The sequence below is a fragment of the Schistocerca nitens genome, chromosome 9 (genome assembly GCF_023898315.1).
Source record: "Schistocerca nitens isolate TAMUIC-IGC-003100 chromosome 9, iqSchNite1.1, whole genome shotgun sequence".
Taxonomy (NCBI): domain Eukaryota; kingdom Metazoa; phylum Arthropoda; class Insecta; order Orthoptera; family Acrididae; genus Schistocerca; species Schistocerca nitens.
The window spans coordinates 520,653,836-520,669,833 of record NC_064622.1 but is presented as its reverse complement, the minus strand read 5'-3'; the positions used below and the strand labels follow the sequence as shown (position 1 = coordinate 520,669,833).

General features: G+C 48.8%; 1 protein-coding gene across 1 annotated transcript in view; it reads right to left on the bottom strand.

Moving 5' to 3' along the window:
* Positions 1 to 15,998, bottom strand: part of LOC126203861 (aminopeptidase N-like) — a 255,571-nt gene that overhangs the window by 23,603 nt on the left and 215,970 nt on the right. Inside the window, exon 11 of the mRNA XM_049938237.1 lies at positions 4,092 to 4,366. Coding sequence (XP_049794194.1) covers positions 4,092 to 4,366 — 275 coding nt within the window. The remainder of the gene's footprint in view (positions 1 to 4,091; positions 4,367 to 15,998) is intronic.

Sequence of the window (15,998 nt, the reverse complement as noted above, 5' to 3'; positions counted from 1 at the left end):
GAAATTGCGTGTCTGAAAATTTCGAGTCGTAAATAAACTCCGGGTAGCGTGTTTCGTGCAAATTACGAGACATTAAGGTGAGCACTCCTTCGCTAAAAGCCTACCGAACGACTGAATGTGTTAACTCGCGAGTAGTCGTGGGTCAGTGACTGTTTGCGACGTTAAAAAGTATCGGGTAGGACTGAACATATTCTGGCTGATTTCGTGTGTCAACTTGTAACAGAGGCAGTCACTAACGTATAGTTGATGGTGAGATATCAAATAAGGACTCGACTGCCATTTTCCGTGGTTTAGAGACAATAAATCAGCTTACAGGAAATCTTAGACAATTGTCAAACTAGTCATGCAAGATTCCCGACTGTTCCATAGTTTAGCTGCCAGCTAATGCTCACGGACTGGAGTTATGCGGTCTTTGCGCGGTAAGTATGTCAACGCTGCTTCTATCAGCTACCACCGCAGAGCTAATGGGCAGACAACCGGAAGCCTATGCAGGTATGCCCCCTCCGTTCCTCTGCTCCTTCCCCCCTGTCCCTCTCCTCCTCACCTTCTGTTTGCCAGACTCCTCCTACGCACCTCTGTGTCCATCTCCCCTCCCCTATCGCTGTCCCTCTCCTCCTCACCCTCTGTTTGCCAGACTCCTCCTACCCACCTCTGTGTCCATCTCCCCTCCCCTATCGCTGTCCCTCTCCTCCTCACCCTCTGTTTGCCAGACTCCTCCTACCCTCCTCTGTGTCCATCTCCCCTCCCCTATCGCTGTCCCTCTCCTCCTCGTGCTCCCGTCCATCACTCTCTCGTCCTTCACCCTCACCATCTCCTTGTCCTTCCATATCTCTCCACGTTATCACACTCACTGGAATAACAGCCTGGCTGTTGTTACTCCTACAGTATTTTTTTTTCATAATGTAACTAATCTGACTGATATCATTCCAGGGATTTCGGGTGAGCTTTCTACTCATGGCTTTCCTCCCATACGAATATGTCAAATATATTGTACACATATTTAACATATTTCACGCATATTTGTACATATTTCACCTGTATGGCTAGTCAATATCGCCACACAGTGCCATTTTCTCGTAGCGTAATGTTTATCACATCGTGTGTACTGAACTACCTGGTATAGAATGATATAAATTTGCAGGTACATTCAGTGGTATATTTACTTACTGTCTGCGGAATGTACTTCGAATCGGTAGTAAAGAAGTAATAAACTGAAGTGTCATTCTTCATGTGGCAGTGTAACTGCACAAAAACGAAAATGTAGTATGCAACAAAATTTTTCCTTTCGTCTTTTTGCTGGGTTGTCAGAGGGTGAAAGTTTTGTAAGGGTTTGAAGTTGTGTGTGGAGTTCGTCGCAAGTCTCTAAGCGCTCTTATTCTCGAACACTGAATAACTGGACTACGAGTATCCTCGCGTCACCTCGCAAACCCTCTGACCGGTGGCTGATTCTTACCCCCATAGTGGTTTTTTCCAGACAGTAAGCGATATGTGTACCAAGTTTGATCGAAATCGGTCCATGGTTTAGTAGGAGATGTGGAACATACCGGGTGATTATAATTAAACTTTCCCTACTTAACACATTATAACATGGAAATTAATTAGTGCACGAGTACCAAAATTGGTAGCATTAATGTCCAGAGTATGAGGTGCACGATTTCCAAGCGTCACAGCGCCACCGTCCAATTCCAGCTATGGCTACCAGGTGGCGTGATCATAGTCTCACACCCCTGACCAGTCGCAATGCACTTGTTGATGTGTTAACGTTAACAGTAACGCTGCAGCGGCACTTCGAGAACATCGCCAGCTTAAAGGATGACGGAAGGGTCCTCTTTACCCACCTGCTGTGCGGAGCACGATGAAGAAGTTCGAATTGACTGGAGAACTGGGCGTCGCTCCAGGAAGGGGCCGACAACCAACTACACCACAGGTGGTTGATAAAATCGCTGTTGCTAGCGCAAACAACGCTGCGCGTAATTCCCTATCGTCAGGCAGTGCACATGCTGTGACACGACAGTTGAAAATCCCTCGGTCCACTGTACAGAAGGTGCTTTGAACCATTCTCAAATGGTATCCGTACAAGATCCAAATCGTACAGCAGTTTGCACCACAGGACGCACAACGACGTCTTGACTTCATTGTCCACTTTCTCGCAAGGGCTGTAGTTGAAGAGGGCTGGCTCAGGGACCATCCTGTGGACAGATGAAGCTCATTTCTCTCTGATGGGTGAGGCGAACACACAGAATTCGAGAGTGTGGGGATCTTCACCTACAGTCACTGTACGTGAAGTTCCTCAGTACGGTGAACGTGTCACCGTAGGGTGTGGCTTTATAGCAAAGTTCATCATTGGCCCATTCTTTTTTTGAACAGGTTGGCGCTCGAGGACCAAAGACGTGTAGTACGACTGGCCAGCGTTACTGCGATGTGCTTCGCCAGCAGCGTGTCACTCACGCCCTACGTGATAGAGACGCATTGAAGTTCAGTTTTCATGCGAGATGGAGCCCCAACGCACATCGCTCGTGATGTTCACCTGCTTATCCGAACCACATTTGGAAACTGTCGAATTATCAGCCGATCGTTTCCAAATGCTTAGCCGGTACGATCACCTGATCTGACCCTCTGTGATTTCTGGTTGTGGGCTACCTGAAAGGCAGGGTTTACTAAGGGAACATTCACACAGGTAGCAAGCATACCTACGGACATGCTTCGCTCTGCTGTGCAGAATGCGATCCCGCGCTGATGAGCTCCATACTGAGCCCCTTTTGTAGGAGTAATGGTACCGGCATGTAATGGTATGACGTACTTTAGCAGCACATTAAAAGTGTCTCAATTTTGTTTGTCTTCCCCATGCCCTCGACATCATTGCTACGAAGTTTGGTACTCGTAGACTAATTAGGTTCCATGTTCTAACGTGTTAGGTAGAGAAAGTTTAATTATAACCACCTGGTACGTATGTACTTATGTGTGTACCCATATAAACAGATTTTTATGGTTTGTGTGGATTCACAGTATTATCATTCTCGGCTTTCTGCCGCCATGGTGGAGACTACCACTACTAATCGTTCCCTTCCCTGTTCCACTTGCAAATAGAGCGAGGGAAAAGCGGCTGTCTACACGCCTCAGTACAAGGCCTAATTTCTCTCACCTTCACGGTCCTTAAGCGAAATGCACTGTAGGTTTGGCAGCGGTAGTGTCGCTCTGACGTCTTATACTGCAATCAATGGCCGGTTCTCTAAATCTTCTCAACAGTGTTTTCCGGAAACAGCGTCGCCTTCCATCCAGGATTTCCAGTCTGAGTTCACGAACCATCGCTGTAATGCTTGCATCCCGATCGAACCTACCGGTAACAAGTCCAGTAACACACTTTTTAATTTGTTCCGTGTATATATTTAATGCAGCCAGGTGAGAAGCCTAAACACACGAGCGTTACTCAAGAATTGGTATTCTGTACTCGCTCTGCGTTACAGAGGATCTAAACTCCTCTAAAACTCTCACAATAAACAGAAGTCGACCATTCGCCTTCCCTGACACTATCCTTACACGGTGCTGCGCTCGGACAGCACAGCTGAAGCATAAAACAGGTTCGAGTCTCAGTGTGGTTGCCACTGCTAATTACTGCAGCTCAAGTCTAATCGTATTCTCAATTCCAATTCTCAATTTAATCTTCCATAACATAATTACAGTCTTCCATCTTAAACCACAAAAGTTTCACATACTTAACGTCTCACATCATATTGAACAGATTAATTGATTTTTAGACCACTTTCGTATTGGAAGGAAGTGTGGTGGGTAAAAATTGTAGACGGACAGTGAGAGATGAATGCAGTACACAGGTTCAAAAGGAAGCACGTCGCAGATGAAGAGGCTCGCACAGGATAGAGCTGCACAGGGAGCTGCCATCGAACCAGTCTGTGGACTCAGCAACAACAACGAGAACGAGGTATTCGGGCTTTTGAAGCCGATTTAATAATAACAGGTTAAAGTTGGCCAAAGGAAGAAACGTAAAAGTGCACGATGAGGATTAGGCGGCTCACAGATAGCACGTACCGTTAGGATTTCCGAACACGTAACTACACCAACAGCTGCTGGCTCACCTTGAAGGAGGAGTAGTACTCGGAAGGTGCGAGGGCTGTGTCCAGGAAGTCCAAGTTGCGGAAGGCGACAGCCCAGGGCAGGTAGTCCCGCTCCTCGCTCAGGTAGCGGGAGATGTCGAGCGGCGGCCCCCACACCAGGTGGCCGGACCGCGCCAGGTTGAAGGAGTCGCTCACCAGCTGGGCACGCGTCTCCCGGGGAACCACCAGGTGGTCGGACACCAGCTGGGCCTGCACCACCTGCCAGCCGATCCTGTCGTAGTTGACGCGGTAGAAACCTGTGCCGACCAGGCCACGGGTCAGTTCTCGAGGGCACTTTTGGCTTTGAGTCGCCCGCACACGAGAAGGCCAGTCGACCGACTCGTCCGCCGAGTGGACCTGCCCCGACCGGTTCGCCTGTGTGTGAGTGGCGGATATGTCGTCCGCGCACTCCACTCTGACTGGCGGACCCCTAACTTCCAGCGCTGACTGCAACGTGCTGGCCCACAGTTTCGCCAGTGCCGGCAGCTGGGGTGCACCGTACAGCAGCCACAGTCGGACAGGTCGGCGAGCGAGTCGGTGAGATGGTCGGGCCGTGAACGGGCAGTACTATTGTAACATCTTTACACATTAATAGAGTATGAAAGGTGGCTGTAAAGCTCCAATCACCATCTCTAAAGAACAGCGCACATACTTTTCAAAAAGGGGCCATTGTGCGAGAAAGAACAAGCTGTTCCCAATTAATTGGAGCTTCATCTCCGAATCTCACAGCTGGCAATGTCACACAATTCTTTCTCAATTGCAAACAGAATAGGGTGCACCATGTAGCATCACGCACACTCCCGATTGGGGCTTTTGGAGTGCGGAAGTGGATTACAAAGTGACACAGTCATCTATCCTTCAGTAATATTATTTATGGATAGTTCTGCCTCGAGCAGACACAATATTATTCTTTCCTTTCTACCCAGATATGTTGTAAGGTGTCAAACAAATAACGCACTTTACATTGAATTTTTGAATCAATTCCAGTTAACTCGATATACCACACGACATAATTATGTGAAAATGCATGAATTATTGATAGATAAAATGAATAAACAAGCCAGCATTTCGTGAATGTAAACCACTAACACTCACACTAGTAATGGCAGCAAGTAATTTCCAAGACCCGCGCTACGAGACGCAGTTCTGAGGGAAAGAGAATTTTACGGTGGCAACGCCCGTCTCAATGTTAGGGTGAAGCGCGCACAGCGGGACACCTTGTGGACACAATTAGACACCGGAGCCACTGCACAGGCCGTCGCCAAAAGCCGCCCTCGTCTCTGCTTTTAACGACAACTCCTCGGAAAGCCTTTCTACAGAGAATGGAGATGACTGATAAACGTCTGGAGAAACCCCACTCAAAACATTGATGACTCACTATAGCCACTAGTGCTAAAACTCACACGAAAGGAAAAGCTGTTATGTCAGTATTACATAGCAGAAGTTAAACTCTACCATACGAAAGAAACGACGCCCGTGATAGGCTACAAAAACTCTAGTGGGTGGCCATAAAGAAAACACTTGGCCACTAGCTTTGATATAGGCAAATGTAGAGAGAGACATTCGCTCTTTCTCTTGTAGCAAATCGTCGAGTGTTTGAGCAAGGCGGCTCGCGCCATGCTGAGACGAATGCGCGAGTCATTATCAGAACACTTGTTCACAGGCTCGTCTTAACTCGAAAGGAGTTAAACTGTGAAGTCTCCTAGTATGGGGAATCGCACCGAGAATGACTGTTAACGCAAGCCATTTGAGGGCAATGACGTACACGCTATTCCAGACAAATCGTGTGTACCGTTCTAATTAACTTAGCTGGGGAGTATCAGCTTCACCGAAGATGATGGAAATTTATCATATTGGGGTTTAACACTCGAGAGAGATTTAGAATAGATTCTCAGGTTCACAACTCGCGCTAACAGCCTCCACTGCCGGCGCCAACGAAAGGTAAACACGTGCGCTCGTGCTACGCCAACAAGTGACATTCAATTGACACTCAGAACTGCGGTCCTCTCCGTCTCTCCTACATTTTTTGTACATTCAACCGTGATATTTAGTTAAACATACTCACGATTATCATGCTAAATTGAGTAGAAACGCGAGGTATCTGATTTAACAAAAAGAATTCATCAGCCACTGTAGAGTGCTTTATATCCTGAAGGTATTGAAATGCTTGAATTGTGTACTTGAAACTTCCTGGCAGATTAAAACTGTGTGCCGGACCGAGACTCGAACTCGGGACCTTTGCCTTTCGCGGGCAAGTGCTCTACCGACTGAGCTACCCAAGCACGACTCACGCCCCGTCCTCACAGCTTTACTTCTGCCAGTACCTCGTCTCCTACCTTCCAAACTTAACAGAAGCTCTCCTGCGAACCTTGCAGAACTAGCACTCCTGAAAGAAAGGATATTGCGGAGCCATGGCTTAGCCACAGGCTGGGGGATGTTTCCAGAATGAGATTTTCACTCTGCAGCGGAGTGTGCGCTGATATGAAACTTCCTGGCAGATTAAAACTGTGTGCCGGTCCGAGACTCGAACTCGGGACATTTGCCTTTCACGGGCAAGTGCTCTACCGACTGAGCTACCCAAGCACGACTCACGCCCCGCCCTCACAGCTTTACTTCTGCCAGTCCCTCGTCTCCTACCTTCCAAACTTAACAGAAGTTCTCCTGCGAACCTTGCAGAACTAGCACCCCTGAAAGAAAGGATATTGCGGAGACATGGCTTAGCCACAGCCTGGGGGATGTTTCCAGAATGAGGTTTTCACTCCAGGCACTTAGGTGTGAATTGCAGTGTAATCACGTACATCCAGATGTAGATTCACAGTCCAATAAACCACTGGCTGTTGTAATCCTGGTGCTTCTTTTTCCCCCGAAACTTTTTTGAGATTCTGTTGCTACTTCGCACACATCGCAACTCATTTATTCCAACAACTTTTTAAAAATTTCGTAGGCGGAACAATATTTCTGGCAGCTTCATGAAATATGGCATTTCTGTTCATTGTTCATAATATCAAAGAAATATCTGCCTGATGGCACGTTTATCGATATCGCCCACGGGATGTTTATTATGTGCCGGTTTCTTCTTGCTCCCTATCGGTGTCCACTTGAATCTGTGGAGCAAAATGTCCCTCCCGCTGTAACACGAGTATCAACTGCTTCCTGAGCTTCGGGCATTTGCACACGCACGGCGTCACATTTTGCGTCCACACTATTGCATCTGGAAGCCGCCAGCACCCAGTTGGTCCCCTTACGGCCAGGGCTGTCGATCGCTTTGTCCAGAAGTTTGACCACCTCAAATAAGTTTTTGTCCAGAAGTAAAATACAAATATGTACCAAGCAATTGTTGTTTAGCTACCAGCCGGACACTATTTCCTCTTTCTTGCGGCTTTGTTGGTTGAGTTTTCAGCGGAGCAATAATTGTAGATTCTCACAATTATTGCACTTATTCTGCTGACCTACGTTGTCTGTAGCTGAGTAACATTTATACACTACCTCCTCTTGCCTGGTGTACGTTCCCACGCGAACGCTGAACTGCAGACGGCTGACTGAATGACCGGCGCGTATTTTCCTTCTGTTTCCATTTGCTTCCTGTAAACTCCAGGAAGTGGACGAGTTACGTTATCTACCTACACTGTGTGCAAGTACAGGAATGTTAAAATTAATTTCTTGTTGTGTTTTCAAGAAGGTCATGTTCATGTGAGCGGTACGCTCGGATACGTTTCTGAAAAGCTCTTGACGTGAGAAAGTGGATTACCGAATTAAAAATACACGGAGATATGTAATAAGGAAATGTAGTGGTCTTCACATCTTCTTTCTCATTAAGCAAGTTACAAGAAAGGCAGTCAGACATGTTAATGTCCCCCTGGTAGCTAAACAACATTTGCTGGCCACTATTAAAGTTCCAGCCCTCATACATATCACTAGGACATAGGGAATATGTATATATATATGAGGGCTGGAACTTTAATAGTGGCAACTATTTATTTACAGCTCGTACAAAACAGATACGTGTTTCAGAGTTTTACTGACCTTCAAAGTAGTCACCAACAATGTGTATAACCCGTTGTCAGCATTGTCCTGCAAAATGATGGCCACGTCCTGCAGAAAGTGCCATCACTTCTGTCTCTAAGCTGGTCGTAGGTTGTGTTCCAAAACTGAACAGCATAGAGACACAGGTGATGACACTTCCTGCTGGACCTGAGCGAACTTTTTCAGGACAATGCTCAAGCACGTACAGTGCAAGCTGTTACTGATTTCAGTTTGTAAGGTAGGAGACGAGGTACTGGCAGAAGCAGAGCTGTGAGGACGGGGCGTGAGTCGTGCTTGGGTAGCTCAGTCGGCCAGTCTGCTTTCGGCCGGTGAGCGGCGAGGACGTCTTGTTTACGTCCCGTCCGCAGAGTCGCGGTCCCGTCCGCAGAGTCGCGAGCGCGCGTAGTTTGTTTACTTCCTCGCCGCAGCTAATACTCGCGTCCGTTAACACTGAGTCGCCATGGCTCATTCGTACAGAAAAGCTACCATCAAGATCAGCTTCCAGCCCGACTACGCCCGACCACGAGCCTTTGAAGTCGAACGATTCATCCGTGACGAAGTTCAAATACCAACACAGCACATCATCGGTATCCACCTATCCATCACAAGTAGCGTCGTTTACGTCAAGATGGTCGACGACGAGTTATGTCACGCAGTTGTGACCAAATGCGCGAACACTCTCAAGTTCAAACACTCCGATGGTCACATCGGAGAGGTTACTGTTGACCATGCTGGACTAGGATTACGCACACTAAGAGTCTTCGAACTCCCTTTCGAAGTACCACCGGACGTCGTTACCTCAGCTTTACGCCCTTATGGGACGGTCATTAGCCACGTGGCCGAAAAATGGAACACCTTCGAGACGTACCAAGTCCTCAACGGCGTCCGACAAGTGAAAATTGAATTAAAGAAACATGTGCCGTCCTACTTAGTCATAGGTGGCTGTCGAGCAATAATAATGTACGACGGCCAACCTCGTACTTGTTCTGGTTGCGGCCAGGAGGGTCATGTGCGCTCGGCGTGTATTCAACGTCGGGTTACACAACTTCCATTGCATGACACGACACCACCTCCTACGCTCACGGCCCTCCCCCTCAATTACGCAGAGGTGACACGATCGACCGTCATGACAGACTACAACCCCTCCGGCAGACAGGAAGCGTTAGAATGCGCACCTGTCGCCGGTCCTGGATTGACCATACCATTACGGTGTCTGCAGGGGTTGAAGAACGCCGCCCATCGACTCCACATGAAGATTCGGACGAGAGAATGGAACTCGACGCTAGGGTTGTACCGACCTCTGCCTTTCTCCCTGAGGGGGATGCTATACGGGAACCACAAACTCTTTCGGACACAGAAACCCACGTCCGCAAACAAAGGTCACCGAGAAAACATAAAAAGCGACGTCGCACACCCTCAGACGATTGCCTCCAGCGGACGTCTTCTCCAGTTGACGACCGAACGGCCGACGAAACGACGAGGAAAATGGATGACACGAGATCGCCCTCACCTGTCACTTTGTCTGATTTTGACAAACCCGATTCCGCTCTCTCGGACAAACGGATGGCCAGCACAGCGCTCGCCGTTGGTACACAACCGGAAACAACTGCGGATTCACCCTTAGTCACTCAGCCCACAAGTGTTCTACCGCAGCCACCGTTAACTTACGGACCTTGGGCGGATGACATTGAAGACGATTCTACGGCCGCTGTGGTGGATGAGGAGAGGGGTCTCTCCTCCCACACCTCGGCCCCTCCCGAGTAGCAACAGATGACGGCGCGGACGCGGCCAGCAGATCACGGGCCCCACATTTTACGGCGACACTGACGGCAGCCCCCACCGCAGGAGACGATCTACAAACCTATCGCTTGACGACCATCAACATTAACACCATTCGGACACGTACGAAGTTGTCGCTGCTCCAAGACATGCTCAATGCAGCAGAGGTTGACATTGTCTTTCTCCAAGAAGTCTTCGTCGCCGATTTGCCGGGTATGTATGGTTATACGGCTCATGTGTCCCACGCCTCGCCAACTAACAGTGGAGTCGCCATTCTCCTCAGAGAGGGCCTCGAGGCGGACGAGGTCCGTTATCTCCCCGACGCTAGAGGAATGGCCGTAACGGTGCAAGGCGTCCGGTTTATCAATGTGTACGCCCCTTCCGGAACGAATCGCCGTCGTGACCGATTGCTCTTCTTCGCAGAAGGAATAGCACCGCTTTTTCAGGGCAGGCACGATGACTTGATATTAGGGGGCGATTTCAATTGCACCCAAGCACCTAAAGATCAGCTGCCACGTCATTCACCGTGCCCCGAACTTGGGACACTCATCGGCGATCTCCAGCTAGTAGATACATGGGAACATGTCCAAGGAAATAGACCGGGATACACCCATTTCACGAGTCACTCGTCTAGTCGCATCGATAGGATTTACGTCTCCCGTTCTCTCGCGGCGACGGTGAGTAACGCGGAGGTGTGGCCAGTAGCCTTTTCTGATCACGAGGCCTATGTATGTGCCGTCACCCTTCGTCGCCAACGGGTGTGGCGCAGCCGACATTCCTGGAAATTAAACCTCGCTCATCTCGCTTCTCCGGATTGTCGACGCGCCATCGAAGACACGTGGAGTTTGTGCGTCCGCCGCCTCCCAACGTATCCTACGTCGATTAGTTGGTGGTTAACCTGCGCCAAGCCGGCCCTACGGCGGACCTTTGTTACGTATGGTCGTGAGACTGCTGCTTGGAGGCGGCAGACCCTTGATTTTTATTTCACCGTCCTTCGCGAATGCGCCTCCTTGCCACCCACACCGGAACGACAGCTGACAGTTCAGCGTGCGAAAGCACAGATCGTAGCCCATATGCGCCGACACCTCGAAGGGATGATCGTCCGAGCGCGGACACAAGACAGACTCGCAACGGAACGACCCACCATGTACCACGTCATCCGAGAACGTACACTGCGAAGACGGGCGCTGATACATGCCATCACCACTGAGGACGGCCGTCATCACGCCACACAACGCGCTATTGCTGCAGCCTTCTTCGACCATTACGCACGACTTTATTCTGCTCAATGTTCCGACCCGACGACGGTGACAGCAGTCTCACAACTGGTTTACGGCATTGTCCCACAGGATTTACAGACTGAATTATTGAACGACATTACGGAAGACGAAGTTATCGACGCCATCGGTAAAGAAGCGGCGAATAAGTCTCCTGGCCCCGACGGGCTCCCTGTGGAGTTTTATAGAACTTTCCAGTATTTACTGGCTCCCAAGTTAACAGATATCTGTCGGGAGCTTATGTCCCCCGCGGTGCCGCTCCCTGCGACCTTCGTAGAAGGAATAATTATACCGGTTCACAAGCCTAAAGGTGGGGCTCGAATACAAGATTACCGCCCGCTAACACTCGTCAACTGCGACATGAAGATATTCACCAGACTATTAGCAAACCGTCTACGACCGACCCTACCTTACGTCATCTCGCCAGATCAGACTTCCCTAGGGGGTATCAACAACATCCACACAGCACTGTGTCGATACCGTGACTTAATAGCCCTAGCCAGGGCACGCCGCATCCCGGGAGCGCTGGCATCACTGGATTTTAGCCAAGCTTTTGATCGAGTGGATCACGCGTACCTAACGTCCGTTCTCCAGCACATGCAGTACCCACAGCAATTCACAGACGTCGTGATGCGCCTACTCCGAGGGGCGACTTCCAAAGTGCTCGTTAACGGGCGTCTCTCGCAGTCCCTCCCGATTTTCCGCTCCGTCCGTCAAGGCTGCCCCTTGTCGACGTTACTATATGCTCTGGCACTCTGTGGTCTCCGTCAACGCCTCACCGGTCTTACCCTACGTGACGTCACATTTCGCTGTACAGCATATGCAGACGACCTGGTTCTCGTCTTCCGCAATCGCGACGATGTCAACAGAGCACTAGAATGGATTACCACGTACGGCGTGGCTTCCGGCAGCTGTCTCAACGTCGCCAAATCGGTCGCCATGGCCATAGGAGACGGGTTGACCCCAGCGTGTGTCGAACCCCTACAGCTTCGTGGCACTATCAAATGTCTCGGAATAGAGTTTCACGACGACATACGGCGCACCGCGGCTCTTAACTACCGCCGCTTATTACAACAAATTCGGGTCCAGATCTTCAACCTTCGTCTGCGGACCCTCGACATTCTCCAAAGGACACATTTCGTCAATGTTTACCTCGCATCGCGCCTTCCACACATAGCGCGTGTTCTCCCAATACCGTTACTGATGGCTCGACGTCTATTAGCGGCATTCGGAGCCTACGTCAGTACAGGCATGCTCTTCAAAGTCAGTTATGAGTCACTGACCCTTCCCCCAGAAAGAGGAGGTCTTGGTCTCGTCCATGTCCACGACAGAGCTGTGGCCCTGTATGTCAGCTCACACATCAAGCTGTGGCGCCACCACCCGGAAAGTTTGACAGGTTTGCTGTTGGAGTCCTTAGCTCCGCCCTCCATTATGCCCCCACTGACGACGCAAGACATACCCCCACCCTTCTACTACTTCGGGAACTTTTACATTGAACACAGCTATGTCCGTATCGCAGTACCACCGACGAAACAGGCGTCGGCGCGGGATATATATCATGTCCTACAGCAGAGGCGCCCACCAAACATCGTGGAGACCAAAAGCCCTCAGGTTAATTGGAAGGTGGTGTGGAAGACGATTCACGCGATTCCACTGGACACAGCCGTCCGATCCACATGGTACATCACAGTCAATGGTAAACAGATCACCCGATCACGCCTCCACAAGATAAACATGGCGGAATCGCCTCTCTGCGTAGACTGTGGGATACCAGACACGGACGAACACCGTCTCACATGTGGCGCGGCAGAAGACGTATGGCGCTTGGTGCGACAAATTTTGTCGTATTTTCTACGAGTGACTCCGGAACACAGTACACCTCGATTTCTACTATTTCCGGATCAACAGTATTTCCCGCGCTCCAAGACCAACGCTGTCACGTGGATCCGTGCGCATGCGGTACACTACCTATTTCACGATGGACCTAAAGATGTATTAGACTTTTGGAACTACCTTCAAGAACGTCATTGCAAGATCGTACGGAACCCAAAACACAGACAGTAATTTTGTAATTACTTAGGGAGTGCCCTACGCGACCCTCCACGCAGCTGGGTCATCAACAGGTAGGAGAAGATACCCATTGAGTGAGCTGACATGACTAAGTTCGATTCTCGGTGGAACAACATGATATACGTGAAGACGTACCTGGATGATGAAGCGTAAGGAGAGTAGCGACACACCCTTCTGCATCCTGTATGAAGCACTTTTTGTTCGTTTTCCCCACATACATTACCTCGGTGTAGGACCGTGCCGAGATGTTGTTTTCTTTTTCTCAGAGCACGATGCGGTGCTAGGTACATTTCTTTTTGTTGTGGTATAAAGTAAAACCACATTAAGAATGTATTAAAACAGTAAATAAAAATAAATATATATATTAAAAAAAAGTCGGTAGAGCACTTGCCCGCGAAAGGCAAAGATCCCGAGTTCGAGTCTCGGTCCGGTACACAGTTTTAATCTGACAGGAAGTTTGTTACTGATTTGTTTGACTGATGGGGATGCTAAGTGATATACCACCTACTGCACTCCGCTGACTTAAGCCCTCGTGAGTTCAACTCGATTTCTAAACTGATGGAAACACTTCACGGCATTCGCTTCAGAACCACTACAAATTCGTCGGGCAATAGAGCACGCCGCTCGAACTGTCAACACAATTGGCACTGTTAAGAGTTTCCTACGACTTCCACATCGCCGGCAACGAGTTATACACAATGCTGGTGACTACTCTGAAGGTCACCAAAACTCTGAAACACGCATCTATTTTGTACGAGCTGTAAATAAATAGTTTCCACTATTAAAGCTCCACTCCTCGTATACTGCTCCCGGAGGGAAAGGTACTTTCGGTGTTCAAGATAAATGCTCAAATGTGTGTGAAGTCTTCTGGGACTAAACTGCTAAGGTCATCAGTCTCTAAGCTTACACACTAGTTAACCTAAATTATCCTAAGGACAAACACGCACACCCATGCCTGAGAGAGGACTCGAACCTTCGCCGGGACCACCCGCACAGTCCATGACTGCAGCGCCTTAAACCGCTCGGCTAATCCCGCGCGGCTCAAGATAAATGGGATAATCTTCTTTACAGTTAAATGCTGTATTGTACGTTAGCATTCAGCAGTGAACCCGACGCCGCCTCCCCCCCCCCTGCCCCCCCCCCCCCTCGTCCCTTCGAATCTGAAAATTTGCGCTCCGTTTCATTCAAGAACCAGTTTTTCACAAATCCCACTGTTTACGAGGTCGTATCACCTGAACTATGAGCGTGCACAAATGTAACAGGACATACAGAATAATGCACTGAACAAATGTAACAGGACATACAGAATGATGCACTGAACAAATTGAGGTAGAGAACCTGGAATTGGAGAAGCCAGCTTACGGAGGTAAACTTGTCTACAGCTTTGTCTAGCATTACAGTTTTCCAGCTCATTTACAACTAACATCCGTTTGAGGTTACACGTACTGTGCTGTTTATTTACATGTACATTCTTTATTTATTGCAGGGAAACGAGGAGGACTAGCCTGGTTACTAGGTAGTACAACCCCCTCGCTGGACTGGAAGGGGACGTCCTGTTCCGTGGCCTGCGAGGTCACTTGAGCAGAATCCCCTCGATTTTTTCATATGGGGATACGGGAAGCCACTTGTTATGAGACCCGAGTTGATACGGAGACGGAATTATTTGTCAGAATTGTAGCCGCCTGTGATGTGATTCAAAACATACCAGGGATTTTTGTCAGGGTGCGTCAGAATCTTGATCGCCGATGTCATGCTTGCGTTCAACATGTTCTGAGATACAGTACAAACGGTACGTTGATTGTGTCAGTCATGGTATTTGCAGTTAACTGTAACTAATGTAAATAAACAAAGCAGACACTAATGGGTTGGGGTTTGGGTTGTTGGAAGAGACCAAACGCGAGGTCATCGGTCTCGTCGGATCAGGGGAGGACGGGCAAAGAAGTCGGCCGCGCCCTTTCAGAGGAACCACTGCGGCATTTGCCTCGAGCGATTTACGGAAATCACGGAAAACCTAAATCGGGATGACCGGACGCGGGACTGAACCGTCGTCCTCCCGAATGCGAGCAGACAGTAACGTTACCTTGTTACGCTGGCTGCTCCGACCCCAGGTTCCCTACCTCAAAGTGTGGTGTCAGCTACCATTCTGCAGAGATTTAGTATTTGCTGAAATGCTACTGAGTGAATGCATTAGTACGGTCGTACCTCAAATTGACTAATTCCATTAAGGAATAAATATACTGGGAAGCAATGGTAAATATCCCCAATTCCCTAAACAAGCCCACGAGTTCACATCACAAATAATTCTTATTGCACGATTTGTACCTGGAAAACTTTAGCTTGGCTTGATGAGTTACCCCAAAAAATAATTCCGTAAGACATTATGGAATGAAAGTCGGCATAGTGTGTCATCCTTTTCATTTAATGTCCACTATGTCTGACAAAATTCGCATTGCAAATAGAGATTTGTTTAGGCGCTTCACCAGATGTGTGGTGTGTTAACGCCAGCTGAATTTTCTTATCGGGGTGTAAAGCCGAAAATCTAACGCTGTTGACTTCATGTGTTTGTCACAGCATTTTAGGCATTTACTGGTGGGAAATCTCTTACAAGTTCTGAATTGCATGCAGCGTGTTTTTTTCTAAATTTAGGTACAAAGAATTGGCTGGGAACCAGTTATTAACGTCCCCGAAAGTTTCATTGCCGATCTTTCTAAGACTACACTTGATTAGCTATTTATTCCAA